This window comes from Lathamus discolor, chromosome 4 (genome assembly GCF_037157495.1).
Source record: "Lathamus discolor isolate bLatDis1 chromosome 4, bLatDis1.hap1, whole genome shotgun sequence".
NCBI classification, from domain to species: domain Eukaryota; kingdom Metazoa; phylum Chordata; class Aves; order Psittaciformes; family Psittacidae; genus Lathamus; species Lathamus discolor.
The window spans coordinates 114,618,389-114,630,668 of record NC_088887.1 but is presented as its reverse complement, the minus strand read 5'-3'; the positions used below and the strand labels follow the sequence as shown (position 1 = coordinate 114,630,668).

At 35.7% G+C, this 12,280-nt stretch overlaps 1 protein-coding gene across 1 annotated transcript in view; it reads left to right on the top strand.

Moving 5' to 3' along the window:
- Positions 1-12,280, top strand: part of CNTN5 (contactin 5) — a 234,548-nt gene that overhangs the window by 104,309 nt on the left and 117,959 nt on the right. Inside the window, exon 7 of the mRNA XM_065678713.1 lies at positions 7,288-7,469. Within this exon, the coding sequence (XP_065534785.1) occupies positions 7,288-7,469 (182 nt within the window). The remainder of the gene's footprint in view (positions 1-7,287; positions 7,470-12,280) is intronic.

Genomic DNA, 12,280 nt, shown 5'->3' with positions numbered 1-12,280 from the left:
GAAATATATGTTTCTAAATCCTGTAGGAAAAAAAAATCATGTTCCTCCATGTCCCTTCACACCACTTCTTACTTTAGGAGCTTATTAACAAAAGTTAATACCATCAAGTGCCAAACCTGGAAGCTGTGAATCCTACTATTAAACACCTGATAACAAAACAGTTCCAAGAAGGAGATGAACACTCTCAGTAGAACAGCATTTGTCAGTGTTGTAGGCAGGGATCTCTTTTCCCCTGGAAATAAATTTGTGATGGGAGGAAAGAACCTCTTTAAACGTGAACATGGCATCTTCAAGCTGAGTTTGTTTATATAAGACAGAAATAGAACCAGGAGGGTTGTTTTTTTTTTTCTTTTTCCTTTGATAGCACATATTGTTTGTGTCAAATGAATCTTTCTAAGACTTTCATCAATCTAAAGTTCATTTTTAGCTCATACTGAATAAGAATTTATGTCATAAGGTGCTAGACCAGGATTGGATTTTGTTCTTAGTTTTCAGGCTGGATTGATTTCTGCCTTCCTTGAAGTGAGCTTGTTCTTGCATAGACTTCATAATGCTGTTAGAAATATTGCAGTCATTCATAGCAATGTAATAAAGATTCTTTAGTAAATCTCAAGAAGCACTACCAGGCCATGTTCTGCTTCACTCTGACTAAATGCTTCTTATGTACATCTGAAAAATAAGAATTAATTGTTTTTACCATATTGCATCTTGAAAGTGGGGAAATAAACCCACCAAACTGCAAGTCGCTGTCAGTAGAATGTCATTTTTGAAGAAACAGTTTTACCAATCCCTTCACTTTCTCTCACAGCCATCAAAGAAAACTTTTAAATGCTGCTACAAACTTTGTTCAGTAATTCACATAGTTTTGCTTTAGGTTCAAAGATGGAGGAGTGTTTTGTTCTTTTTTCACTCTGAACTTACAATCCAGAAGCACATATGTGTGGGGAGCGAAGGTGATAAGATTTGCATGAAAAAGAGTTTGCGAATGAGCTCTGAGGCCTTGGTGCTTGACCAGCCCTGGCGCAAGGAGTTGGAACGTTGAAGGACAGGAAAGGTAAACAAGCAAGCCTTGGGAGGATGGGCCAGGATGTAGATGTGGCCGCAATCTCAGTTGGAGGCCGGAGGATGTGGGGGTTGTGAGAGGGTCTGCAACATTGTGATTGGACTATTTACCTGGAGAGTTTTACAGGGGCCAATGAGATTGAACTCTGTATGCATGTGCAGGTTGGGAAAGTACCGAACAAGGGGATAAGAAGGGCTTGGTGGTAATAAACGGGAATTTGAGTCTCTGCATGGACTTGAGTCCATGTCGTGAAATGCCACACATATGTAAGCTTTCTGTCTGTGTCAGAGGTAGAGAGGATCAGGAGGAAACATACTCTGTCAATTGTCAATAGTAGTCCCCATAGTTACCATTGTTGTATTTCTCTTCAAGAATTTCCACAAAGAAATAATTGCATATAATAGTATGTGGTACAAGAGCTTTAAATCCAGCACTTTCAGAAATCATCACTCTCCCTGTCTTTGAAATCCGTAGTTGATCAGCAGTTTCAGATCAGCAGCTGATCAGATTGTTCAAAGGTGTCCTGCACCCCCCAAACTGGGTTTACATTATGATTGGTGGCAGACCTTTTTTTTCCTGGAAGTCCTGGACTCATTGTAACTACTCCTCTGGAATTATATCTACACAGGCATTAGCCGTATCTGCACAGCTGATTTAGGAAATCCTCAATTAATGTGCCAGCTACAGAAATTCTGCCTCAACAAAGTTGGGAAAGGACCAAAATGACATGAGAGAAGGCCAGTTATAAAATAGCTTTACACAGGGAAAGTAAACACTGTTGTACTGTAGTATTGTGGATCTGAGAGTCCATATGAACATGTATTATCCATATGAATATATATTATCCTCCATACTAACACAGCAGATGTCATGTATATATTTTGCTTTTCAAATTCCTTCAGATCATCTTCTCAACAGCTTTGATCAAATCACAGGCTATTGTTTGTTATGTCTTTAATACTTTCCAGAAGAATTTCCACTTATTTCAGGGTGACACCAGCCAGCAAACTGATGTAGGATGTCATACAGAGACTAGAAAAGGATCACTGAATGGTGGAGTTAAAAACAAAGCTTACTTGTGTCCTTATTTAATAGTTGTAGTAGCTCAACATCTCCTCCATCCCACAATATAGCATCTGCTATAGGATGGTGACATAAATGTAATATGGAATTTTGTAGTGTGTCCAGTACTGAATCAGCAGGATGTTCAGGTCTTTTCTACTAATTTTTTCGTCAACTAGCTAAGCTGATATAATTTCATTAAGAGTAAATAACATTTTGCTAACTTTTAAATGGAGAAACCAAAGATTGCAGAGTAGCTTTTTTCCTTTGCTCATGACTTTTGAAACCAATACCTCACCTATTGTGAATCTCCTGCTCTATTGATTGATTGATTCCATTGGAATCTGATGACTCTTGTGTTCATTATTAACTTGAATTTAAGAATTTGGAAAATGCTTGAAGTAATTGCTTTAGGCTCTGATCAGTCAGCAGAGGAAAGCTTCTGGATTGTAATTCACTGTGAATAATGAAACCTTATAGGTAACGAATCATTATCCATAGCACTGTTTTAGGTGTTAGAGATGCTCTAATGTGTTAGGACATGAAGTGTGGAGAAAATGACATAGAGTTGGACATCCAGCCAAGCAGGCACACTGTCCTTGATCTGTGCCATAAAGAACAAGCCAGCAGAGAAAGCATATCCACATTAGTATGTGACACTGATACATGCATCGTATCTTTTTAGTACAGTAATAGATGTGTTGACGGGACTTTCAGACCTAGAAAATGTTCCTGCACACAGGCTTCAAACTCATCATCGTTTCCTTCTATTCTGTTTCTATTCTTAATTCACCAGTACTCACTGCTGCTATATTTCATGAGTACTGTCTTTTAGTAACGAAATGAAAGGAAAAGTTATTATCTTGTCTCCCAAATCTCTGCAACTTACCCTAACTGATTTATATGGAACATTCTAAAGGTAAAGTTGTGTGAATAGCTGATGGTCGTTTCTGGAAAGTATGTGATGGAGAGAATTTCATTATACTCCTTGATTTTTTAATCCTATATATTTATTCTGTAATAATTAGAATATATTTAACTGGGCTGCAAGGCTGGAGGGCATAAGGAGCAAGGGTTTTTTTCTAGTGTCAAATACACAGGCATGATTTGGTTTTCAAGATATGTTATGAAGTGAACCTGTGGGTTTGAAGGCACAGCTCAGAACACTGATGCATGGTGGAGAGAAATAGTTTGGAAAGAAACTGAAATTACAGTAGAAGGTAAAATGTTTCAAAAAAGCCATCCATTTTTACCAACCAAATATAGAAAAAGTAACCTATACATTTGTATTTAAGATACTGCTGAAAAACTAGGAGCTGAGATCCATGAAAAAGGTATTTTAAAATTCAGACTTTACTCTTATTTCCACCTCACCCCTTTCTGTAAATAAACAAATGCTTTATAAATCTAACTAAATTATTTTTCAGGTGAAATAAATAAATATAAATTACTTTCAATATTTTTTTCAAAAACCGATTTTTATTTCCAGTGAAACTTGTGAAGAAGTCCCAACAAAGTCAATAACACTTGTCCAAAATAATATACTTACGAAAATGGGCACTTAGAATATTTTCTATATGTAAATGTAAAACTTTAACTCATATTTTCTTCAAAGTGAATAAACCCACAGTAATGTCTATCATAGACACCAGTGACCTCTCAGAACTTACAAGTTTAATGATGGTATTTCTGGAATCGAGTAGAGGGTTTTTTTCTCAATGGTGCTAAGATTTACCATTAGCATTCAACAGATTCTTTCCAAAAGTAAGGAGAAATCTTAAAATCTTATCTTTGAAATCAGTTGAAACTTGAATCAGATTACTCATAGGGTTTGAATGTTAACAGAGTCATAATAAACAAGGAAACTCTATTCCCATAAGTGCCTGCTCAGACCAAAATAAAATGGATTTTAATGATTATAAGTTAACAATTATGCATATTGCATTAAACTCATATTAATGTTAGAGATACTTCTGCTGTTACTCTATCTTTTTTAAAAGATGTGGATCATTTGGAAAGTATGAAAAAATATATGCATACATTAGTTAGTTTTTATGGTGGATTTTATGAGTTTTCTAGAACAGCCACACAATTTTATCGTTTCACATCCTCAATCAGATATATTTCATTTTATTCTCACACAGTTACAGAGGAGAAATAGGTATGGATACATTTTTATTTCAGATGCAAAATTCACGTCTCACTTGTAACTTATACAGCGAAAATAAACTTCATTAAACAGATCTACAAGTTGTTGGTGGATAGTGATTTGCAGTTTGGGAACACTTTCCTTTGATATCATTAAATTTACATGGCTAAAGTAACTTTATCTCTTTGAAAAAACACTTACTACCTCATACTGATGAAGAAAAAAGTTGGGTTTTTTTTTAATATGTTTCTTAATGACTCAGAGAACAAGTTTCCATTGTATTTGCCATGTTATGCACATTTGCTTCCTGAGGCAGACACAAAAGCAAATAAAAAAAAAATAGTTAAATGCAATTTAAAAGAAATTTTCTAAATACTTGATTTTCAGAATAACCTCATAGCAGCTAAATGAGACAATTTTCACAGTTTATAATATCTTCATTATTTCTCAGAAATACAGGCTATGACAAAATTCCACTTACCAGTTCTATTCAGTAGAACCAGTTTTCTTCCATGACAATACAGCAAAAGAATTTTTGTCACTAACCTTTCTAGAAGTAGGGCTGAAGGGCAAATAAACAACAATGGTCAACAAGCATGGCACCCTTATGTTGCGTACCTGCACATCTGTCTATCTCATTCATAAAACAGCAGTTGCTGAGTAGCATTGCACTGCACCATCATAGAGTTCCTGCTGTGGACTTGTGTTGTGATTGATAATGACTAATGAAACACTTGCTTGGCCATGGTTTGTTTTGCAGCCAGCAATCATGACATAATTGTATCCTGTATAGAAAAAGAACAAGCGTATAAGGAATTTATACTTAAAGCTGAATACAAAGCAAAAAACAGATTTACTTACAAAATCTCCAGAAAGGGTATAAATGTGAATATCAAATAAAATATGAGAACTAATAAATGGGAGAAAAAAAAACCAATATTGTTATTTGTACTACTTCTAATATGTACTGTCAAAGTATAATAGCCGTGAATGTGACATGAATATCGTAAGTGGTGGAGCTAAAGACAGTAAGGTTTTTTAGTGCATCAGAGACAGAAATACCCTGTTTATACCTCATATTTAGAATTGAACAGGTTGAAGTACTTGTGTCAAATAAGAATGGAAAGTTCTTTTCATTGTCTAATTGAAAATTATGTAAAATAATTTCTAATAGGAAGCAAAATTTATAAATAAGACCCATACAAAATGCACAGAGGAGTCCTCAAACCAAACCTACGGGACACCAAAATTTTATATCAGTCAGCAAGAAAGTATTAAAATTAAAATTTAATTATAAAATTTAATTATAAAATTATTAAAATTAAAATTTGAGTTTAATAACATGTAAGCTGTCAAGCTTCTATGTGATACAACAGGGGAAAAAAAAGAGCTCATGTGATTCACACCCACCATATGATCCACAACCATTTATGAAAAGAAAACTATATACATGTTTGGAGTTTAGAAGAAAAAGAGATCAATCTGGTTTGTTTATTAAGGAAGAAAAGAAGTGATTTTATTTCTGTACATATGTTTCTTCCATGGTGAACAGTGATAAAGGACCATTTTGCAAAAATGGAGAGGTATTGTAGGGACTATACCTCAGAGATGAATACAGACAAAGTATCTTTTGTCAGGTGAAGTAACCAGTGCAGCAAACTGATAAGGGAAATTATGTTTGCCTCCTCATATATTCAAATAAGTAGTGTGTTCCATTCTATATGGGACTATAAATTGACTTTGTGAAGGTAATTATGTTAATAGGCTCAATGAAATTCAATGATTTGTGATACTCAGGAAACAAGATTAGAGAAACATTCTGGCCTCCAACTACATGTCTGGGAATTTTCTGCATCTCTATAAAGTACAGGAATTTGGAGCATTTTGTCTGGAACTGTGAGGACAACTGCAGTCTCACAGCCTGATTTTAAATGTCTAAAGAATAGCTAGAGCTTTTCCCATGGTTGGTTGCCATGTCTCTATTTGTGTGTCTTAAACCCTGAAATTCTTAGGGAAAGGTGATTTTTTAATACAACTTCATATAGTTACAGTAAGAGGAAGTTAACAAATGATGGTAGAAATTAATAGAACTTTTAATTTGAATTTGTGCTATTTCCCCATCTAAACTGCCACAAGATCCACCTGTGTTTAAATGTAAGCTCAAACTTTAAAGCAATAAACACCTTTTAAGTATCAGTTACATTTTTTCCCCCTTTTTTCCCTTCCCACTTAAGTATCTGCCATATTTAGACAAATGTATATCTATACTGATAAGCCCAATAGGTGCACAATGCATGATGAGTGCTTGGGCTGGAAAAGAAAATTGAATGAGTGCAAACAACATTTAATCCATTTCTTCCCTCAGTATGAAAGACACAGATTCCACACAGACCTCTGTGGAATAGCAAACCACAATGAAAAGCCCTTTCACTCCCACAAGCAGGCATATAATGCTGTGAGTCAGAAGCAGTAGTGCATACATACTTCATACACAACCAGTTTTGTAACTTAAACAATACTGCAGAAAAGGAGTGCAAACTTTCGGTCACCTTCATTTATCCAAGATAGAGTGGTACTGAAATCCCCCACCTACATAGACATTATCACTTACTGATCTCCTGAACTGCAATTTCATTGCAGAAAAATTGAGATGTGTTGGAATTTGCTAAATTCATCCAGATTTTGAAGTTGTTATTTTCTTTTCCCTATTGAGTGTAAGTGTTCAGGAGTAAAACATAGACTTGTAAAGAAGATCTAGAGACAGTATTTCAAGTGATTTATTTGATCTCAATAAAAATTTGGCCTCCCTTGTGGATGAAAGAGACATTCCATGTAGCAAACCATTTAGTAGGGATTCCCTACAGAAAGCAAGGTATATCAAGCATTATATGAACCTTAATTGTGGTTATATTTTATTGCTACTTAGATTATTAAGTGTTTAAACTACCAGATAGCAGAATCTATATTCTCCATAGTGGAAGTGTGCTAACAGTAATTTTACTAAATATTTCAGCCCTGTTCCAACGATCTCTTGGAAGAAAGTTAATGGTCATAATCCAAGTAAAGCCCGCCTGAGAAAATCCCAAGCTGTGCTTGAAATACCTAATGTGCAGCTAGAGGATGCGGGAATGTATGAATGTAAGGCTGAAAACTCTCGTGGAAGAAATGTCTTCAGAGGACAGCTACAAGTGTACAGTAAGTGTAACTGCACACAGTACTTTGCAGCAATGCTTTGTCCACATTTAAGGCTTTAACTACATATGAAGGATGCTAAGGTGCAGCAGAAACAAAATATTGTTCTTTTAAAATAAAATTACTATTGAATTAAGATATATATTTTTATTTCTTAGTAATGCATTAAAGTGAAGTATAAATAAAGTTGATTTTCTCAAAGAACTATTTTAAATACAATTTCATACTTGATGCTCGTGGGGTTTTATAGGATTTTTTTAAAGAGTATCACTATAATTTTAAAAGTCCATTTTTTTCCTCCTGATATGATATATAACAATGACATGCAACCTGAACATGATTTATCTGTCTGAAAAGAATATTAGTAATATCTTGGGATTTTTATCACCGTTTTATTAATGTTTCATGCTTGCCGTGCCTGAGTGCTGAGTTTTGTCAAATTCCTCGTACAAGCATCAGAGCTTGGAGCTTGGAGAAGTGCTTCTGATTTTGTAGAAAATTCTCAGTCTAGGCATGCACAGTATCTGACCGTTCTGATTTTCAGAAAGTGCTGAACATTTTCTCTCTAAGATTGGTCTTTCTAAAAGTTTTTTGAGTACGCATAAAAAAATGCATCAGATTGAAAACTTACATCCCAGTTTCCCTCACTGAATGTGTGGTTGAGACTCACATACTTCTTATCAATTAAAGCTACTCCAATTGCTGTCATTTCATGAATCCTACTAGATTAAATACTTAAGAAGAAAGGTCTACTGCAGGAGGTCATGCAGTGAATCTTTCAGACTGAATTGTTTTCTGTCCTCAAATATCACAGTTAGTGGAATTCCAACTGCTGCGGTTCAGACATGACCTCAGGCTAATAGATACCTTTAAGGAGTCTCTCCTGTTAATCAATTTTATTTTTCTTTTCTTGATCCCAGTCCAATGCTCCTAGTGCTTTCTCCCCATTATTAACTATACACAGTTCTCTTTGTTACACATTTTCATCAAATAACCATAGGCTGGCATCATACATTTGGTTTATTTTCCACATATGTTAATATTTCCAGGTCCATAATCAATTTTCCTGTCTCCTCCACCTTTCCGGTGTCTTTATCTTAGTCCCTTGGTTTTAGTATCAGCATATCTCTGGATGGTGATTCTCACTTTGCTTTTGGTTCTCATCCATCTAGAGCCAAAGGCAGGTGTTTTTGTCTTCTTTTTTTTTTTTTTTTTTTTTTTTGCATGTGCTGGGGAAAGTATGTGATGACAAAGATGGTAGTTTTCATTTTGGACATGCCATCTATACTGCGCTGGCAGCACTGTTTTTATAAGGCTTTTGCTGAAAACAGCAGACAAAGCCCAAGAACTATTTGATGCCTCCTCCTATGCCAATATCCCAGTGATATTTATCTGCTATTACAAATTCCTACTGTCAATTACTTCCCTTGAAGTACAGTAGGTCCTGCTAGGGACCTGGGGCTGGGGAGTTTAACTGCCTACGTAGTCTTTTTCAACAACATTTCTTAAAATGTCTAAATTAAAAAATAATAGTGATTTATTAGGTGTATCCCAGATACACAAATCTAGGAGTCCATAGGAAACATTTTCAACATAAAACTCTATTTTGTTCTACTTTCTCCAAATAGAAATACGTATTTTTAGTTCTCCACCATTGTCAAAATTATATTTTTTACTGTCACTATCTTTATGAATAGTGTGAAATTTGTGCTAGTTGGCATTTTCTGCAAAAATATTAGAACTTCTTTAACAATATAGCAAGGGGGTCTGCTTCAGATTGCCTCATTCCTCTGATTAACAGATACGTGAGACTAATATGTTATTAAGTTTCTCTTAAGTCTATTATTATACCTTAGACTGTCTTAGAGATAAGTCAAAACCAGATCTGAGTCAGAGTTTCACCTATATGCATTAGCAGGGAGTAAGGCCAGAGCAGGTATCAGAGGGCTTTCAGATGGAAGAGACCAGCAGTGACCTCCGGTACAGCAGAAACACAAACTGTTACTAACCCCTTAAAAGTGCCTTTTCTTGGCCTTGATATTAAATACTCCCCAGTGAGCCTCTTGCAGCCTTCAGCGCTCCTGAAGACAGCATTAGTGTCTCACTGGCCTGAATATCTCGGCAACCCTTTCCAGGGATGTAAGAGAGTTTGTGTAGGAAGGTTTTCAGCAGCACAAAGTTTAGCCATATGTTACTTTAAAAGATTCTCATTTTCCTTTGCTGACAGCTGATATGGCAAGATTCAGGGGCATTACTTGAAACAGGGTTTCCTGACGTACCTTTTGTTCATAACAACAGTCAACATGAATTATTTACCTTTAAGCTCATTTTCTTTTCACTGACATCCTATTCCTCCAGGACACAACAATTCTTTTGGCTCAGAAATTCAGATGTAGGCCATCATTCCTTTACAGGGGATTCTTGTAAAATTTCAGAGCAGGCTGGAGGACCAGCTGTGTCATACTGCAGTCTCACTACCTGCATATCTGTAGGAACTCACTCACTGTCTGTTTGAATCTTCTTCATTTCATCTGCTGCATCTGATCTGAGTCACCACAGAGTATTTTGGAGACAGCCCAGGACACCCAGTCTGCCTGTCTGATCACATTTAATAACAAAGCAGTGGATTTTTTTCATTTCTTATCTGCTGCTGCAATCCAGATATACCATGGATGCCTGATGCAGCTGACACTGGATGTTCAGAAAGTGGTATTTCAGATGCTTACAATTTCAGATAGTTGTAGTCTCAGCACTTTATGGCAATTCAACTGTAGAAATGACAGTCATTAAAAACATAATATTGACAATGCGAGACATCCTCATATGCATTGCAACCTATTTTGCGAGGTGTGATTTTTCCCCAGGTGAAGCGTTCATCTTGTAAGTTTTGATTAAATTGTCTTCAAGCTCAAATTGATTAATAAAAGAAAGCACAATTAAAATTTGGGTAGAGAAATTGGCCGTTAACGTTTTGTAATTACAGTTGCACCACAAATCCTGGCTAGTAGCCTTTTCCCAATGGTAGGAGCTGTTCTGTGCAATTCCTGCACCTCTCTCACTCTGAAGCTTTTGGGTGTTTTTCTATGCTACCTACTCACTAGTACCAATTGAGCAGACAGTGATGATACAAAGCAAATCACAAAAACACTTTTTTAGCCTTTTTGTCGGGGGGGGCTCTATCAGTTCCCTGATCCTGCTTACAGCCGTGACATATGAGCAGAACTGCTGTTAACGGCAGGAGGGAAGGTTTGCCATAACAGAGGAGTGGAACAAGCTGAGGGCAGGAGCATTCTGTGATGCAGTGTAATGGACCTTCCTGATTAAAAAAAAAAAATAAAATTAATCACTTCCTTTTGAAAGCCATGTGGAATAAAATCCACAGGTTACCCCCTGGCTTGAGAGGAAGAGATTTCTGTAGTCAGAATTGCACCTTTAGGTTAAATTTGCTATCATTTTTCTCACTGTAATAATTTCCTATTCTTCTACTCCTGTATAGCTCCCAATTAGCCTTATGTCCAGAAAACTTCTTTTTTTCTCACCCCAAACTCTGTACTCACTCACACTTTAGGACACTATCTAAATTAATTTCTCTTTGAAAATTTTGTACTCAATTTTCTCTCAGTCAAAAAGTTGATGAATAATTTGAGGAAGGAGGCTGAGTTTTCTGCATCTGAATTTGATTTTGCACAGAGGGTGTAAAAACCAGCCTGTAAGCTTGCAGATTTATTGCCAATTTGTGTTTGTAAAACATTTTGACATCCTTGAATAAACAGGTGCAGAAATGCAGCATAAAATAAATCAAGGATTGGACAGTGATTTTAAAATCTCAGGAGTGATGTGTAAAGCTGTGGCACGATATCCATGAAGACTACTGAATAGAGAAACACATACTTCTAAAACTTTTTTATACGCTTTTTTTTTTCCCCAAGATAAATGTTGAATTTATAAAAAGGAAAAAAGAAACATGTTGCTTTGAAATCTGTTTAAAAATGCTTCTTAGAATTTATATGTTCTAATTAAAATTAAGTGCAGTCATGGAATGAAGTTTCCTTTGCCTACATGTATATCAGAATTTTTGCACCAAGTTTCACTTTTTTAAGTGTTATGATGTTATGGAGAGTGACCGTATGAGCAGAGAGGGAGCCCTTTCTGGCAAAAGAGCACATAGAGGGAGAAAAGGAAACCCAATAGCTATGAAAATATTTATCTCAGTCATGCATTTAACTCTATTCCTGCTACATTTACCTATTGCTTTGCTACCTTGTTCTCAAAGGTGTGAGAATCTGTGAATCCAAAGGCCATTTAGGTTGTGAAGAGAAAATACAGGGTAGAAATACCCCAACTAATGAAAAAGGTTGCTAATACCAATCAGTCATAGCACTGTGATTTGCAAGTATGTGGTTGCAGAGGAAAACCTGTGCTATGACTATGCTATCAAGACAGAGGATGGGGAATGACAGTTGTGTACTAAGGAGAAAAATTCTGCAGCCAGGCTTGGAAAAACAGTTTTATTTAAGAGAAAGCAGTTGCACACTAGTTCTGAATGCTCTGGTTCATGATAAGATCAAATTCAACATGTAAAATGCAACTAGATATGCTTTGGGTCATATGGTAGAATTATCAGAAAATCAAAATAATAAAAAGAATGAATATACATAGGAACAATTTAGCACCTCTTTGAAACTTCATGATTTTATGGCACCACTGGATAACTTCTATGTTTTTTTAATTACACATTGAACTGTCACATCTTCTAGAATCATATTAGTGTATTCATTTTCAAAGGAAACAATTACTTCTCAGCATGCTCCTTT